We start from the raw sequence: 19,228 nt of genomic DNA on the forward strand, positions 1-19,228 counted from the left end.
GGCATAAAGCCTCAGACAACTTAGCTCCTGGGATCATTGGAACATGCAAACCCCTCCAACATGATAAGGTGTCGATTTTAGAATTGATTCATTACAACGGACAGTTCGAAAGAATCGAATCAGTTAATTGAGTCAAACTTCCCATCACTAGTTCTTTTTTTTTCGGTCGGCATGAGTGCTTGTCTTTGTTAATAAACAGCGTGAGTGTTACCGACAGCTGCGGATGTCGCGTCAGCTGTGTTTCTGTCCGTGTACCTTTGCTACAAACACCCGCGGGGGTAATATCTAAGGGCGTTTTTCCACCACACCAGGTTCCGTACTTTCGGTACTTCCATAAAGTGCCGAAAGTATGGTACTTCTTTCGTGTTGGTTGTCCACTGCCGTAAAAAATGGTACCGGCGCCAAATGACATCATCAGTGACCGCCCCTGACTGACATCGTCACAAAGCACAGCTTAAATTATATATATATTTTTTTAAAAAACAACGCAAAATTAAAACTAACAGTTTAGGCTGGAAAATGCGGTTTATTGTTATGTAATGTTTAATATGGTCTGTTCTTGGTGTGCTTCAAGCTCTGATTTGAATTTCTTCTCTGCTAGTAAGGTAGGACTCTGTCTTTGTTTACTTTCTGTCTTGGACTCAGTTGAAACTGTTGAAGTGTCTGCTAGTTTCTGTTAATCAGTAGTTTCAGGTAGTCAATCAAGTGTAGTTTCGGTCTCGCTGAAGGTGTAAATTAGGGGTGGGGCTAACTGAGTTATATTGAAGGTGAGTTAGAGACAAACGCAGTTAATCTGTTACTTCTCATTCTATCCTTTCTATTCTGTTCTCAATTTTGCGAACTCACACCATCACTGCAGACATGTGCCTCAGACCTATCCCAGTCCACCTATCTCTTAGATCTAGAAGATCCCATCCAACATCCAGGCGCCGCACATCCAGTAATCTTATCTACCCTCCCCTGTCATCCCAGTCCCAACGTCGGGTGTTGGGCGGTTTCTGGAATTGCCAGTCTGCTGTAAAGAAGGCTGATTTCATTTCCGCCTTTGCTTCCCACCATTCCTTTGACTTTCTGGCTCTAACTGAGACCTGGATATCCCCAGAGAACTCAGCTACACCAGCTGCTCTCTCCTCTGCTTATGCTTTCTCTCACTCTCCATGCCAGACTGGCAGGGGCGGTGGCACAGATCTGTTACTCCCTCGGAACTGGTGCTTCACACCCCTCTCTCCCCCAGCTCAACATTTCATCCTTTGAATTCCATGGAGTTGCAGTTTCCTCTCCATTCAATATTCTTATCATTGTTGTCTACCACCCTCCTGGCCCCCTAGGCCACTTTCTAGAGGAGCTGGATACTCTCCTCAGTCTCTTCCCCACTGACAGCTCCTCTCTCATTCTCCTTGGTGACTTCAATCTCCCCCATGACAAGCTCCTTTCTTCTGGTCTCCTCCCTTTTCTCTATTCCTTTTCTCTGACATCCAACAACTGCTCTCCAACACACAAAGGAGGTAATGTTCTCGACCTGGTTTTCAGCCGCCCCTCTCCAGCCACCGACATCACCATTACTCCTCTTCACATTTCTGATCACCACTTGGTATCCTTTACCATCACCCTTCCTGTCATACCCAATCCTGGCTTTCAACATTTCTTGCCCACTAGACCAAACCTCCACTCTGTCTCCCTTTCATCTGTTGCTTCCTGCACCCTGTCCTATCTTCCTGACCTTAACTCCTTTTCCTCCCTTGCACTGGAACCTGCAACTGATACTCTTCTCTCCTCACTTTCCTCATCCATTGATCACCTCTGTCCACTGTCTCTTAACCCCAGGAAAACTCGCCCTGCTCCTTGGCTTTCAGCTGCATTACGCAGCAACCGAAGGGAATTGCGGGTAGCAGAGAGGACATGGAAGAAATCTAAACTTGATGCAGATCTGTCTTCCTACCATACTCTTCTATCCAAATTCTCTTTGGATGTGACTGCAGCTAAAACTGCCTTTTATAAGGAAAAACTTGAGCTATCCTCACATGATCCCCGTAAACTCCATAATATCTTTTCATCACTACTCAACCCTCCAACTCCTCCTGCTCCATCCTCCCTGACTGCTGAAGACTTTGCCACCTTCTTTGACGAAAGGATTGGCGAAATCTGTCAGACATTCTCTCCCTCCCCATCCACTACACTACACACCCAGGATTTCCCTTCCCCCTTACTGACCCAGTTTTCCAGTCTTACAGTTGATGAGATCATGAAAGTCAACTCATCTTCCAACCCTACCACCTGCCCACTGGATCCAATCCCTTCCACATTGCTCCAGACAATCTCTCTGGACCTTCTCCCCTTCATCACCACTATCATTAATGGCTCCATAACTTCCGGTCATGTACCAACAGCATTCAAAATAGCCAGGGTCATTCCCATCTTGAAAAAACCCACTCTAAATCCCTCGGACACTTGCAACTACCGTCCAGTATCGCTTCTTTCCTTCCTTTCAAAAATCCTCGAACGCACAGTCTACAACCAGCTCTCTCTTTACCTCTCTCAGAACAACCTCCAGGATCCTAATCAGTCTGGCTTCAAAGCAGCTCACTCCACAGAGACTGCCCTCTTAGCAGTAACTGAGAAGCTGCATGCTGCTAGGTCAGCTAAACTGTCATCTGTCCTCATCCTTCTTGACCTATCAGCAGCATTTGACACGGTTAACCACAAGACTCTCCTATCCATCCTTAGGAGTCTTGGCATTGGTGGTTTGGCTTGGCAATGGCTTGCATCCTACCTCGAAGGCCGATCATACAGAGTGACATGGAAAGGACTCACATCTACCCCACGTAGTCTCTTCACTGGCGTCCCTCAGGGCTCAGTTCTTGGGCCACTCCTGTTCTCCCTCTATACCAAATCTCTTGGTGAGGTCATACGAGGAAAGGTTATTTGAGCTAAATCTGTTCAGCCTCAAGCAAAGGAGACTGAGGGGGGACATGATCCAGGTCTATAAGATTCTAACATGTTTGGATGCTGTTCAACCAAATAGTTACTTCAGCATTAGTTCAAATACAAGAACTCGTGGCCATAGGTGGAAATTAGCGGGAGAACATTTCAAACTGGATTTAAGGAAGCACTTCTTTACACAGCGTGTAGTCAGAGTATGGAATAGTCTTCCTGATAACGTAGTGCAAGCTGAATCCTTGGGTTCCTTTAAATCAGAGCTAGATAAGATTTTAACAACTCTGAGCTATTAGTTAAGTTCTCCCCAAGCGAGCTCGATGGGCCGAATGGCCTCCTCTCGTTTGTATAGTTCTTATGTTCTTATATCCTCTCATGGCTTCTCTTACCACTGCTATGCAGATGACACTCAACTCATCCTCTCCTTCCCTCCTTCAGACACTCATGTCTCCACTAAGATATCTGCATGTCTAGCTGATATCTCATCTTGGATGACCGCTCACCAACTGAAACTCAGCCCTAGTAAAACGGAACTGCTGTACATCCCCGCTGACTCATCCCCCCTCCTGGACCTTGCGATCTCCCTCGACAACTCCCTGATCCGTCCTTCGGTTTCTGCTCGCAACCTTGGGGTTACCATGGACAATCGTCTGTCCTTTTCCCCTCATATCGCCAACGTTTCCCGCTCTTGTCGGTTTCTCCTGTTTAATATCAGAAGGATACGTCCATTTCTTTCCACACAGGCTACCCAGATACTCATTCAGTCCCTCGTCATCTCCCGCCTTGACTACTGCAACTCGCTCCTAGCGGGTTTACCACTGAGCGTCATTCGTCCCCTCCAACTGATTCAGAATGCAGCTGCTCGACTTGTTTTCAACCTCCCCAAGTTCTCCCACACCACTCCTTTGCTACGCTCCCTACACTGGCTTCCTGTGGCTGCCCGCATCAGATTCAAAGCACTGATGCTCGCATACAAAGCCAAAAATGATCTGGCTCCATCCTACCTAAAAGACCTCATCACACCCCGCACTGCACCACGATCTCTCCGATCTTCCAGCACTGCTCGACTGGTCCCACCACCCCTCAAGGCACAAGGAAGACACACCTCTCTCCTCAGTCTCTTCTCTGTTCTGGCACCAAGTTGGTGGAATGAACTCCCCCTAGATGTCCAAACAGCTGAGTCACTGAATGTCTTCAAAAGACAACTTAAAACACACCTTTTCCAGAAATACCTGAATTAGCACTTCTGGCATTATACTTGCATTACTTAATAAAAAAATTAAAAAAAAAGCACTTTTCCAACAGAGTATTAGATCGATGGTATTCATAGCCTTGGTTTTATTGAGCTAGTATCGGGAAATTCATTGTGGAGTCTTAAAGCACTTATGTAAGTCGCTCTGGCTAAGGGCGTCTGCCAAATGATGTAAATGTAAATGTTCATCCGACCATATGGCGATTAAAGCCTGTGTTTCCTCGTTTGTCCATTCTTCCATTTTCCTTATTTATATTTTTGTTTCTACTGCTTTTTATTTTGTTTCTCACTGTTTGCTGTGTGTTTCAAAAGATGGCAGTTGTAATTTGTGTTACAGCGGCAGGCCATTTGCATAACCAATCAACAGCAAATACTTTTGCAAGTCCCACCCCGAAGTACCAAAGAAGTACCCCAGTTGGTTTGGCACTTTCAGTACTGGAACTTTCGGTACTGGTACTCAACTGGAAGTCAATGGAAAAGCGAAAGTACCTTACCGAAAGTACCGTACTTTGTGCAGTGAAAAAGCGCCCTAATATCGGTAACATTAACTCGGAAAAGGACAGTTGCTCCTGAGCTTTTCTCAGTCGCTAATCGAGGCCGGGAGGCCATTTTTCTCTTTTTTCCCACTTCAGCAGTAGCCTGCTTTGAGAGGGTTTTTCTTTTTGTCGTTTTTCGGCCTCCCAAGAGCAACTTCGCTTTATTTTAGTTAAACGTGATTCAGTAGGAAGTTATCATTGGGTAAGTTATTGTTAATTTGGTTATTTTAAAAGTTTAATTTCTAAGGTTTCTAAGGTTGTTGACCATATCAGATACTTTAAAAAGTTCTGTTTTAACGCAAGTCTTAAATGAGTGTTTTATTGTACTCTGCATTTTATTATATTAACTATACGTTAAATCAAGTAAAAGTTAAATACGTTATATAAATATACTGGGCTGGGAGTAAAGAAGAACTGGGTCATAGTGAGCTAGTTAATTATGGGGCCAGCTTAGTGTAGTGTTGTGTTTGCAAGATGTTTGCCCTTCTGGATGTTTGCATCCAGTCGGACTTCATCTGCGAGCGATGTAAGTTAGTGGACTCACTCATGGTCAAGGTTCGTGACCTCGAGGAGCAACTGACTCTCATCCGACACAACAATGAGTTAGAGGAGAGAGTTAATACGCCTTCTAGGGAGATACACGTCACAAGTGGGGAGGGGGGAGAATGAAGGGCAGAGAGGTCGAGAGAGCTGGGTGAACGTAGATCATAGACGTAGAAAAGGGCATACATGGTTTACAGAGGCGGCATCACCTGAAGTGACTGTGTCTAACCACTTTCAGGTGCTTCCAGCTTTAGAGCCGGATGAGACTGGGGAGGCAGGAGGGTCCTTGGGCACTGAGGAGCCCCCTCCTCGCAGGAAGAGGGAGGTCATAGTAGTAGGGGATTCAATTCTTAGAGGTGTAGACAGTTATATTGCACCCGTGATAGAGGGTCCCGTACAGTGTCTTGCCTGCCTGGTACCCAGGTAGGGGACCTTCTGAATCGTGTGCACAGGTTTTTGGCCTCAGCCAGGATGGATCCAGTGGTCGTGGTGCATGTTGGCACCAACAACATAGGGAAGGGCAGGTGGGCTGTTCTGCAGTATAAATTTATAGAAGTCGCGGATAAGCTTAGAAGCAGAACATCCACGGTGGTATTCTCTGGAATACTTCCCATGCCACGTGCAAGCCAGGCTAAGCTAGCTGAGATAAGGAGATTAAACACGTGGCTAAAAAGATGGTGTAGGAAAGAGGGGTTTAGGTTTATGGGGCACTGGAAGACCTTCTGAAACAGGTAGGACCTGTTCAAGCTGGATGGGTTGCATCTGAACCAGAGGGGAACCAGTGTATTGGGGAGGCATATGTTTAGAGTAGTTGAGGAATGTTTAAACTACGGACTGGGGGGGGCAGGGAGGTTAGTTATGAATATAGATGGGGGGAGACAGAAAGCCCCAATTAATATTAAAAGTGGGCACTGTAAAAGGCCTACCCTTTGCGGTCTGTACTTAAATGCTAGGAGTATTAGAAACAAAATTCATGATTTTCATCAATTTCATCAGACTCTTACGACATTATAGGAATAACTGAAACATGGATCAGTTTCAATAATGGAGAAGAATATAATATGGATGGTTACACGTTGTCCCGTAGAGACCGGACAGGCAAGAAGGGAGGTGGTGTTGCAGTATACGTAAAAGAGAACTTGCAGGCAAGGGAGCTCACTGATAAAAATAAAAGTACAGAAGCTGTATGGGTAAAACTAGATGCTAAAAACTCAAATGGCCTAATTGTCAGTGTTTGTTACAGAGCACCTAATGTAGCTGCAGAGGAGAGCAGAATGTTATATGACGATATCAGGATTAGGAGTAATAAAAATTATGTGGTTCTGGGTGATTTTAATTTACCTGGGATATAGTGGGACACAGTCTCTGGCTCTTCTGTAAATTAACTTGAGATGATGGAATTAGTACAGGATTGTTTTTTTACTCAGTTTGTTAATACCCCTACCAGGGGAGGTGCCAACCAAGATAGGATTTGAAAATTAAAGGTTTTAGAACCACTGGACAGTAGTGATCACAACATGATTAAATTTGAGGTTCATTTTAGTGTCCGAAGAGCAAAGTCCAAAACGAAAATATACAATGTTAGGAAGGCTAACTTTAATGGAATGAGACTGAAACTAGAAACTGTAAACTGGATGGAGTTAAACAGTAAAACTGTTGAAGAGGCATGGGAATTTTTTAAAAGCATGTTGTTGCAAGTGCAAGAGGACTTCATACCTGTTTCCAGCAAAACTAGACCTAGGAAACTGCAGCTAAGGTGATTTACTCTGGAAATTAAGAATAAAGTCAGGAGGAAAAGGGCTCTCTTCTACAAATGGAAATTAACTAAGGATTTCAAAATAAAGCAGGAGTATCTAAGTCTACAGGTTGAGTTAAAGATTAACATTAGACTCACTAAGAGGAATGTAGAAAGGAAGATTGCATTGGAGGCTAAGGATGACATTAAAAGTTTCTTCCAATATTTTAACTCCAAAAGAGCTCTAAAAGCTGAAATGACTAATCTGCAGGATAGTAAGGGTCTTATAATTGAAAATTAAATTGATATAATAAATGACTTTAATGATTATTTTACACGGGTGTTCACAGTAACCTGACACCATTTAGTACAAATACAGCGTCGTCTATGACCAATATATGTATAACTGAGGCTGAGGTACTAAGCCTAGATAAGCTCAAAATAAATAAATCACAGGGCCCTGATGGCATCTTACCCATAGTTTTAAAAGAGATGAGGGATATTATTAGCCAACCTTTAACATTACTATTTCAGAAATCCTTATCGACTGGTGTGGTACCTTCAGATTGGAAGCATGCTAATATAACACCCCTATTCAAAAAAGGGGATAGAAGTAATCCAGCAAACTATAGGCCAATCAGTTTAACTTGCATAACTGGAAAGGTAATGGAAGCTATAAACCAAGTGAAAATGGTAGATTACCTGGATTCAAATAACATTCTGAGGGATGGCCAACATGGATTTAGGAGAGGTAGGTCCTGTTTAACTAATCTACTTCTTTGAGGAAGCTACAAGAGAAATTGATCACAAAAAGGCCTACGACGTGATCTCCTTAGATTTCCAGAAGGCCTTTGATGTTCTCCCCACAAACGGTTCTTGCTTGTGCTCAAAGCTGCAGGGATTTTAGGAACTGTAGCAGCTTGGATCAAAAACTGGTTAACAGACAGGAGACAGCGGGTAGTTATTAGAGGCACAATGTCACAGTGGGCCTGCGTTCATAGTGGGGTACCGCAGGGTTCAATTTTAGGAGCATTATTGTTCTTAATTTACATTAATGATATTGACACCAATACATACAGTAAACTGGTTAAATTTGCAGACGACACCAAGGTGGGTGGTGTAGCAGATACTAAATTAGCAGCACAGAGGCTACTACAGGATCTTCATTTAATTAGCGACTGGGCTGATACCTGGCAGATGAAATTTTACGTAAATAAATGTAAGGTAATCCATTCAGGGAGCAGAAATATAAAGTACAGATATTTTGTGGGTTCCACTGAAATAAAGGTAACTGATTATGAGAAAGACCTTGGTGTGTATGTTGATGCTTCCATGTCCCACTCTCGCCAGTGTGGGGAAGCAATTAAAAAGGCCAATAGGATGTTGGGTTACATCTCTAGGTGTATGGAGTAAGTCTAGGGAGGTGATGCTACGATTATACAATTCCTTGGTAAGACCCCCACCTAGAATATTGTGTGCAGGTTTGGTCACCATACTTTAAAAAGGACATTGCTGCCTTGGAAATGGTTCAGTGTAGGGCTACAAGAATGATTCCTGGTCTAAGAGGAATGTCTTATGAGGAGAGGTTAGCTGAGCTGAATCTGTTCAGCCTCGTACAAAGGAGATTAAGAGGGGACATGATCCAGGTATATAAGATTCTAACAGGTCTTGATGCTGTACAGCCAAATGCCTACTTTAATATTGGTTAAAATACTAGAACTCGTAGCCATTGGTGGAAATTAGTGGGAGTACATTATTTCACCTGAGTCGATTTGCATAAAAATAACAGAAGTTTATACAGTTGTTAAAAAGTGGAAACTTTGACAAGCATGAATGTCAGGCTTTGCACCCATCTGTCCCAGCCTTTCGTGTCTCCTCCCCATTTGGCCAGCAGATGTCACTGGCCATCCTGTCCTCCCCCTTGTCAAAGTCTTTAGTGTGTTATTCCTCCTCCTTAGACTGCTGCATGGCTCAATGAGCTGAGCATATGGCTACTAATTCCTCTGTCGTGTGTTCAAGTCCACTCTCCTCTGTTTTTGTGTTTAGTAGATTTTCTCCCTAGTGTTTCCTTTTGCATTAGTTTTTTCTACTTCCTGAGTTTTATGGTTTGCGTTTTTGTTTTGTGCTTTGCTATGTGCTTGTGCTTATGTATTACTTGTCTTTGGTATATCCTGTTTCTTAGTTTCCCTGTTAGTTTCTGAGTTCCTTGATTTAATTATTCATTTCACCTGATGCCTGTTTTGCCAGCCCTTGTTAATTGTCCTCACCTGTCCTGTGTTATTCTTGTTAGCCCTCTGTATCAGTAGCCTGCTCTATTCATTGTGGAGTCATTGCCGGTGTGCTATTTTTGGCTGCCGGTGTGCTATTTTTGGTTGCCTTCGTAGATTATTTTGTTCTTATTAATTACTTTGTACCCCTTTTCAGTTTTGACCACTTGTGGTCTGTTTGTTTTTGTAGTATTCCCAGTGTTTTCTGTTCCTGTGTAGCCGCCAGTGGATCATCCACCTACTTTCCTGCCTGCACCATGCCACGCCTCTGTGAAAGAAACTCTCGAGTTCCTGACACATGAAGTCACCAATAAACTATGTCTATATATCCAACATTCTTTATAAAATATGTAATATATTTGAAAACTTTCCAGCTTTATGATTTCACAGTAGAGCAGCCACTCTGATAGGAACATTACGGCTTTTTGGTTGAGGGTGCTAAAGGTTTGCATACCATGAAGTATGTCTTGCTTGGCGGTTTGACATTCACTGCTTTGGGAAACAGTGGTTCTAGTGTTATGTACTGTACTTGGGCACAGTCATGCTGGAACAGAAAAGGGCCTTCCCTAAACTGTTTTAGATATATAAGATATTTCAGATATATAAATAATATAAATGACTTTTTAAGATGGTTGGGGGGTGTCTGCTGCTCTGTGCTTCACTTACTTTACTTTCTTAAGATTGACTTATGCTTTTCTCCAAAGCACTTACAGGTCAAACAAGGACAGTTAGCCAAAAAGTTGTTTCTGGTGGAACATGTAACCTACAAAAAGAAGTGGATCAGTGTGACATAAAATCAAATTAAGGGAGTGGCCTGAGGGAGGAATTCAGGAATACTTCGTAATAAATTGACTGGTACATTGCCATGGGCACACAAAGACACAGAAATAGAACTTAGTAAGTTCTAAATCTAACACATACCTTTGCATAAAAAAGTGTAGGCTACAGCATAGGCTACAAGGCAGGGGAGCACCCAGGATGGGATGCTAGTCTGTTGCAGGTATAACTCACTAACACACACACACACAGGTTTGTAGTCATACCTTTGTGGTGACTCTCCATTCATTTCTATGGGGAAAACTCAAATCACAACATGACGACCTTAACCCCTACCCAGCCCTAAGTTTAACCTTTAAAAAGTAAAGACTTTTGGCATTTTTACTTTTTTGATTGCATTCACAGATCTTTGTGGGGACCCGAAAAATGGTTCCCACAATGTCAAAAAATAGGTTTTTCATCACATTATAGAGCACATTTGGTCCCAATAATGTAATATAAACATAATGAGAGAGAGAGAGAAATGCAAACAGCTAATATAACTGCTCCCTTCAAAAAGAAGAAACTTACCCCAGCTGAGAAACGTAGGGCAAACACTGGAGAAAACTCTTTAGCTCATTCTCTTTATCTGACCAGCCAACAAGCTTTACTGGTTTCTTCACTCTCTGGAATTCCAGGACTTCAATGAGGATGGACGCCTTCCTGTTAGAGAGGTCTACAACCCAAACTGCAGGAGCTGATTGATAAACTGGCTGCAATGCCAGCAGAACATGCTTAAATGATTGATACTCAGAATCCTGCAAAAGTGAGTACATATCCAGCAGAAAGTCACTCTGTTTTTTTGAATCATCATCACTGTTTGTGTCACCAACAAAAGGGAAAGAGGAATAACTGCAGACTGATGAGAGGAGCTGCAGTTTCTTCTCTCTTGTTTCTCTGTCACACTCTGCTGCTTGAATGAAGAGAATGACCAGGAATTTGATGACTTCCTTTGAGTTGAAATGCTCTTCAGATAATCTGTAAGACAATATGAACAATGGTTAAGAAAAAGTACATCATTCTGTATTTTATTTACATTGAAAAATTTAGCGTGTAGTTAGAGTATGGAATAGTCTTCCTGCTAGTGTAGTGGAAGCTAAAACCATGGGTTCTTTTAAATCAGAGCTAGATAAGTTAAGTTCTCCCCAAACGAGCTTGATGGGCCGAATGGCCTCCTCTCGTTTGTAAATTTCTTATGTTCTTATGTAATTCAGTGCTATTTGTTCAACTTACTCCCCTCTTTTTAATTGTATTAAAATGTTACAAACACTAAACAGACACAGTAGTGCATGTGGTCTTTGTACTTAAATTTGTCACAATTTTAATGTTATGTCCATATAAAATAAAATAAATAATAGGATATCCAAAAAACAAATCACTCAGAATGTAATTAACATGATGGCATGATCCTTTTCTGATTCATCATTTTATCGGTAGCATGGCACGCACGTCACAACATTCAGTCAGTCACAATCATCAGTTCATGGAGTGCAAGGAGTGCCTGTCTGTGCTGTGGAGATCATCCTAACATTCTGCCTTGTATTAAGTTACAAAAAAAGAAGAAGAAGAAAAATGGCTCTTAGACGGGAGCCAAGAGTTATACATACATAGTTATACAAAGTACAACACGTAGTGAAATGCGTCCTGAACCATTCTTTTGTAGACTGCAAATTTAAAACTCCAATTGTGCTAAAGTGGAAGACATACTTAACAAAAGACACAATTTCTAATCTAAAAATCAAGACATAATAACTTTGAATTTAGTAAGAAATCAAGTAAATGTTTAGCATACCATGAGTTCTTGTATTTGAACTAATGCTAAAGTAACTATTCGGTTGAACAGCATCCAAACCTGTTAGAATCTTATAGACCTGGATCATGTTCCCCCTCAGTCTCCTTTGCTTGAGGCTAAACAGATTTAGCTCAACTAACCTTTCCTCGTATGACATTCCTCTAAGACCAAGAATCATTCTTGTGGCCCTACGCTGCACCTTTTCTAAGTCCTTTTTAAGATATGGTGACCAAACCTGCACATAATATTCTAGGTGAGGTCTCACCAAGGAATTGTATAATCTTAGCATTACCTCCCTTGACTTAAACTCCACACACCTGGAGATATACCCCAACATCCTATTGGCCTTTTTTATTGCTTCCCCGCACTGGCGAGAATGAGACACGGAAGCATCAACATACACACCAAGGTCTTTCTCATAATCAGCTACCTTTATTTCAGTAGGTCCCATAAAATACCTGTGCTTTATATTTCTGCTCCCTACATGGAGTACCTTACATTTGTCTATGTTAAATTTCATCTGCCAGGTATCGGCCCAGTCACTAATTAAATCAAGATCCCACTGTAGCTGCTGAGCCGCTAGTTCAGTACAGTATCTGCTACACCACCCACCTTGGTGTCATCTGCAAATTTCACCAGTTTACTGTATATATTGATGTCTATATCATTTATGTAAATTAGGAACAAAAGTGGTCCTAAAATTGAACCCTGCGGTACCCTACTATGAACGCAGGCCCACTGTGACATTGTGCCTCTTATAACTACGCACTGCTTCCTATCTGTTAACCAGTTATTAATCCAGGTCGCTACAGTTCCTAAAATACCTGTCGCTTTGAGTTTAAGTAAGAGCCTCTTGTGGGGGACAACATCAAAAGCCTTTTGGAAATCTAAGTAGATGACATCATAGGCCTTCTTATCATCAACTTCCTGAGTAGCTTCCTCAAAAAACTCCAACAGATTTGTTAAACAGGATCTACCTCTCCTAAATCCATGCTGGCTATCCCTCAAAATGTTATTTGAGTCCAGGTAATCTACCATTTTCTCTTTGATTATAGCCTCCATAACTTTACCAGTTATACAAGTTAGACTGATTGGCCTATAGTTTGACAAATTACTTCTATCCCCTTTTTTGAAAATGGGCATTATGTTGGCATGCTTCCAATCAGAAGGTACCACACCTTCAGATAAGGATTTTTGAAACAGTAAAGTTAAGGGTCGGCAAATAATATCCCTCATCTCTTTTAACACTATAGGTAAGATGCCATCAGGGCCCTGTGATTTATTTATTTTGAGCTTAGCTAGGCTTTGCAAAACATCAGCTTCAGTTATATATATTTTAGTTATAGATGATGCCAGACTAGTAATAAGAACTGGTAAGTTACTAGTGTCCTCAACAGTGAATACCCGTGCAAAACTATCATTGAACTCATTTACTATATCATTCATATATCATACATATATAATTTCAGCTTTTAGAGCTCTTTTAGAGTTAAAATACTGGAAGAAACTTTTAACGTCATCCTTAGCCTCCAATGCGATCTTCCTTTCGGCATTCCTTTTAGCTCGTCTAATGTCATTTTTTAACTCAGCCTGCAGATTTAGATACTCTTGCTTTATTCTGTCATCCTCAGTTATTTTCCATTTCTGGAACAAAGCCCTTTTCCTCCTTACTTTATACTTTATTTCCCTAGTAAACCACCTAGGTTGCAATTTCCTAAATTTATTTTTGCTGGAAACAGGTATGAAGTCCTCTTGCACTTGCAATAATGTGCTTTTAAAAAATTCCCATGCCTCCTCAACAGTTTTGTTATTTAACTCCATCCAGTTAACAGTTTCTAGTTTTAATCTCATACAATTGAAGTTAGCCTTCCTAACATTATATATTTTTTATTTGGACTTTGCTCTTCGGGCACTAAACTTAACCTCAAATTTAACCATGTTATGATCGCTACTGTCAAGTGGTTCTAAAACGTCTAATTTACCAATCCTGTCCTGGTTATTAGAGAAAACCAGATCAAGAATGGCATCTCCCCTGGTAGGGGTATTAACAAACTGAGTAAAAAAACAATCCTGTACTAATTCCACCATCTCGAGTTCATTTTCAGAAGAGCCAGCAACAATGTCCCACTGCATCCCCAGTAGATTAAAATCACCCATAACTACCACATCATTTTTATTGCTCATAATCCTAATATCACTTGTAAGGAAAAGCAGTAAAGATGCTCAATGTTCTTGGTTGATCATTTGAATACAGACAATGTTAGCAGGTTATGAACGTGGGAGAAGTCTGGGAGAGAATAGGGGTTCCATTTGGCACCACTAGGGTGATAAGGAAGATAATTCAATTGACAGAGGCCAGAGAAGTGGCTGAGCTACCATTTGCTCTCATGGGAAATCTCCGTCCTGTCCTGTCCCGTCCCTGTCTCAGGATCCTCACACTCCAGGGGGTCACTCTTCTTATGTAAATTCACTCACAACACCTACACACAGCACCTTGGCGGGGAGGGTCTTTTGGGGTATAAAGGGGGGTGAAGAACTGCCCTTAATTTGTATTTGAGCTGCCTTTCAGTACCCGGTGTATGTCTACACTGTATTACATTATATTATTTTTACTGTTCAATAAACCACCATTTTGCTGAAACTGCGGAGACTTTGCAAGTGGATTCCTTACACACTGTATAACAATCTGCTTTCCTCGGCAGCTACATTAGGTGCTCTGTAAAAAACACTGACAATTAGGCTATTTGAGTTTTTAGCATCTAATTTTACCCATATAGCTTCCGTAGTTTTACTTATATCAGTAAGCTCCCTTGCCTGCAAGTTATCCTTCACATATACTGCAACACCACCTCCCTTCTTACCTATACGGTCTTTACGGAACAACGTGTAACCATCCATATTATATTCTTGTCCATCCTTTTCTCTCAACCACGTTTCAGTTATTGCTATAATATCATGAGTCAGATGAGATAAGAGCCTCTAAATCATGAATTTTATTCCTAATACTCCTGGCGTTTAAATACAGACAACAAAGGGTAGGCCTATTATGGTGCCCACTTATATGATTTTTTGGGGCTTTCCGTTTCCCCCCAGTTACATACTTAACTAACCTCCCTGCCCCCCCAGTCCCTAGTTTAAACATTAATCAACTACTCTACAAATACGCCTTCACAGTACACTGGTTCCCCTCCGGTTCAAATGCAACCCATCCGGCTTGAACAGGTCCCACCTGTTCCAGAAGGTCCTCCAGTGCCCCATAAACCTAAACCCCTCTTTCCTACACCATCCTTTTAGCCACGCATTTAATCTCCTTATCTCAGCTAACTTAGCCTGACTTGCGCGTGGCACGGGGAGTATTTCAGAGAATACCACCATGGACGTTCTGCTTCTAAGCTTATTGGCGACTTCTATAAATTTATCCTGCAGAACAGCCCTTCTACCCTTGCCTATGTCATTGGTGCCAACATGCACCACGACAACTGGATCCACCCCAGCTGGGGCCAAAAGCTTGTCCACACGATCTAGGAGGTCTCCTACCTGGGCACCAGGCAGGCAAGACACCGTACGGGACCCTCTATCACGCGTGCACACATAACTGTCTACTCCCCTAATAATTGAATCCCCCACTACCACAACCTCCCTCTTCCTGGGGGGAGGGGGCTCCTCAGTGCCCAAGGGCCCACCTGCCTCCCCAGTCCCTTCCAGCTCTAAAGCTGGAAGCACCTGAAACCTGTTAGACACAGACACGTCAGGTGATGTTGCCTCTGTAACATGTGTAGGCCTTTTCCTGCGTCTACGACCTACGGTCACCCAGCTCTCTCGACCTCTCTGCTCTTCATTCTCCATCCCTCCTGCTAGTGGCGTACACACCATCTCCCTAAACGGCATATTAACTAGCTCCTCTAACTCACTGTTGCATTGGATGAGAGCCAGTTGCTCCTCAAGGTCACGAACCTTGACCATGAGTGAGTCCACTAGCTTACATCACTCGCAGATGAAGTCCGACTGGACACTAACGTCCAGATGGGCAAACATCTTGCAAACGCAACACTGAGCTGGCCCCATAATTAACTAACTGACTATGACCCCGTACTCCCAGCCCAGTAAATTTATATAGTGTATTTAACTATAAAGATTAATTTGCGTGCCGAGTACACTAAAATAAGTTATTACTTGTGTTAAAACGGAACTTAAGTATTATTTTTATTTAAAATTTTAAACCTGATAAATTTACTACTACTTACCAGAAGAACTTCTGCCTGAACCAAGTATGAACTAAAAACAAGGCAAATGTATTATACAACAGTATTACTTTTTTCCAAGTTGTGGGAGGAGTAGCATGTCCTGTCCCTTTATGTAAATTTTAACCCTGTATTTTAAATAATAGCCAGAAAATTCAAATTTTCAAAGACTGAACTGTTTTTTGGGTGTTTTTGACAAAACAAACAAAAAAATTTCAAACATGACCGGGATATACCTTTTTTTTTATATCATATTTGACACATCAGGAATTTTTGGTCATGTACTGATCATATTTTGTCAACCAAAAATATACATTTTGTGTGCCTTTAGAAAACAATTGGCATACTTAAACATGTTTTACAGCATTTGACAACTTTTATAACTATTTTACAACATTTTTGGGCTCTCTTTCTGTCTTCTTGGGCAGTGCTTGTATCTCTGTCTTGTTTCCTATGTTAGTAAATGGTCAGTGGCCATCCTTTCTCACATCTAGAGGCATAGCTGTGGTTCATCTTTTGCATGGGGTGATTTCTCATGTTTACTTTTCATGGAAGGCCAAAAATTTCTCTTTGTTTAGGCAAAGGTTGACTTTTCATTTTGCACAGTAGACATGTGAGAAGTAACTTCCTGGGCAGTACTGCAATCTCCGTCTTGTTTCCCATGTTGGTAAATGGTCAACACCATCCTTTCTCACATCAAGAGGCAGAACAGTCTCCTGAATCATTTAATCAGTAATAAACTGATTAAAATACATGCACTCTGTCCATACAGACCTTTCTACAGAGACGTCAACATATCCATCAAACTCAACATTTGCATTACGCGACGTGGTCCCCTCCGCCTCTCCTGGTGCCCCCTCCTGCTTCCTCCTCGCCTCCTTCGTCGGTCCCTTCGTCTGCCTCTTTGTCCCCTGTGTGTTCCCCTCCGGCTCCATCCTCCCGTCCCGCTTGTGGCCCCTGCGGCTGCCTTCTCTTGCCCGCCAGGGTTTCCTTGGGCTCCCCGTTGTCCACCGTTCTTTGGTGTTCCGTCCTCCTGGCTGTTCCCCCCTGGTCCCTTTGTCCCTTCTGTCTCTGCTCTTCGTCCCTCTGTGCCTCCCATGTTCACTCCTGGCCCTGTCGTTCCGCCTGTTGGTGTTCCCCCTGTTGGTGTTCCCCCTGTGTCTCCCTTCCTGGTCTGCCTGTCTGCGTTTCCCGTTTTGCGTCAGGTGTTGTCTTGGCTGTTGCCCCTGTGCTTGTTCTGTGTTTCTGTTCTGTTCCCGGTCCCTCGTTGATGTTTTTGCTCTTGTTTTTCAGGTCCCATGTCCCCGGTCTCGTCTCCTCTGTCACCTCCCCTGAGGCGCGCCCGGAGTGCACGCCTTTGGGGGGGGTTCTCTCATGACCTGCTCGTCCGATACTCCTGTGTGCCATGCCCCCCTCGTTATCTCATGTTACTCCCCGATTGTGATCATCTGTTGCCTGTTATTTTCGGCTTGTCCTGTGTATTTAGTCCGCGTCTGACTCCATTTTCCCCAGATCTGTCATTGATGTTCATTGCCGTCTGCCTTGTCCATCTACAATAAACCCGTTTACTTCTGCATCCTCGCCTGCCTGCCTTCGTCCTTCCCCGCTTTCTGCCTGCCCGTCTACCGTGATCATAACACTGCATATATCTCGACAGGAAACTATACTCAAAATCCCCTGGGATGCTCTCCCAGTAACATCAACTGTTTTGCAGCTATCACGCTGTTTTCTGGCACTGTCATAATTACCACTGCACATATTATATATTGTTAATTTTCCCCTCTGTTAGTGCTAACAGCTTACAAATAGGCACTTTTACAGGACAAAAACTGATTCTTTTAACAATATCAACTGGGTTATAATCAGTATACATGTACATTATACATCATGAAATGAACTTATTCAACTGTATCCTCTCATCCTGCAACGTTATACCATTACATTTCTCATAATGCTACATAACTCATCACTAATCCCTGATACCCTCTCCCCTCAATTTTAACTGACAGTTCAGACAGACAGCATGCTGGCCACATTCATTGCTCATAGGTATAGTCTTTTAGGTGGTTTACTGATTCTGCCAGCTCTGGTACACTGCAGACCATGGCCTGTCATGTGCTTGCTGTAGGAGAAGGGTTGATCCACCTGCTTATGGGCAGGAATAGGAGTTTCCTCTGGCCCACACAGTAAATTTGGGAATAACCAAAACAGTGAATGTGAAATGCGACAAATGTGAAAGGGTTATTGTATTTCCACACAAATAGCATGCCAGTTCTGATGCCCATGCATTGCTGAACAGTTAATAGTCACCGTATGTTAATTTCATGCTAAAGCTACAAGCATTTTTGCGATTTTTCAGACTTAGACCTACCTGTGATGGAACATCGGATTGGTTTCTTATTAACTCCCCCCCCCCCCCAATATCTGATTCAGCATTTTCTGCTGGTATTGGCTTGATACCAATGGTGGGTATCGGATCGGTGCCGTCTCTAGTTTTTATGGAATTATGGGGAAATTTGGTCTCCACAGTGTAATATATACATGACCACACTCACATAAACACACACACACGCAAATGAGTGCAGAAAGCTACTTCAACAGGTCTCATTATAAAAGTAAAAACTTACCCCAGCTGAGAAATGTAGGGCAGACACTGGAGAAAACTCCTTATCACAGTCTGTACACTTGACCAGCCAACAAGCTTTACTGGTTTCTTCACTGTCTGGAATTCCAGCACTTCGAGGAGGATGGATGCCTTCCTGTTAGAGAGATCTATAACCCAAACTGCAGGAGCTGATTGATAAACTGGCTGCAATGCCAGCAGAACATGCTTAAATGATTGATACTCAGAATCCTGCAAAAGTGAGTACAGATCCAGCATAAAGTCACTCTGTTTTTTTGAATCATTGTCACTGTTTCTGTCACCAACAAACGGGAAAGAGGAATAACTGCAGACTGATGAGAGGAGCTGCAGTTTCTTCTCTCCTGTGTCTCTGTCACACTCTGCTGCTTGAGTGAAGAGACTGACCATGAATTTGATGGCTTCCTTTGAGTTGAAATGCCTTTCAAATAACCTGCAACATAATATGAAAAATGTTTTCAGAGGAGTATA

General features: G+C 42.5%; 1 protein-coding gene across 3 annotated transcripts in view; it reads right to left on the reverse strand.

Annotated features, from left to right (window-relative positions):
• Positions 1-19,228, reverse strand: part of LOC111837630 (uncharacterized) — a 194,101-nt gene that overhangs the window by 61,641 nt on the left and 113,232 nt on the right. For all 3 annotated transcript variants that reach the window (XM_072700891.1, XM_023799843.2, XM_072700892.1), the window contains 2 exons: positions 18,744-19,190; positions 10,615-11,061 (listed from right to left, as the gene is read on the reverse strand). In XM_072700891.1, coding sequence (XP_072556992.1) covers positions 10,615-11,061; positions 18,744-19,190 — 894 coding nt within the window. The remainder of the gene's footprint in view (positions 1-10,614; positions 11,062-18,743; positions 19,191-19,228) is intronic.

Source organism: Paramormyrops kingsleyae, chromosome 16 (genome assembly GCF_048594095.1).
Source record: "Paramormyrops kingsleyae isolate MSU_618 chromosome 16, PKINGS_0.4, whole genome shotgun sequence".
NCBI lineage: Eukaryota > Metazoa > Chordata > Actinopteri > Osteoglossiformes > Mormyridae > Paramormyrops > Paramormyrops kingsleyae.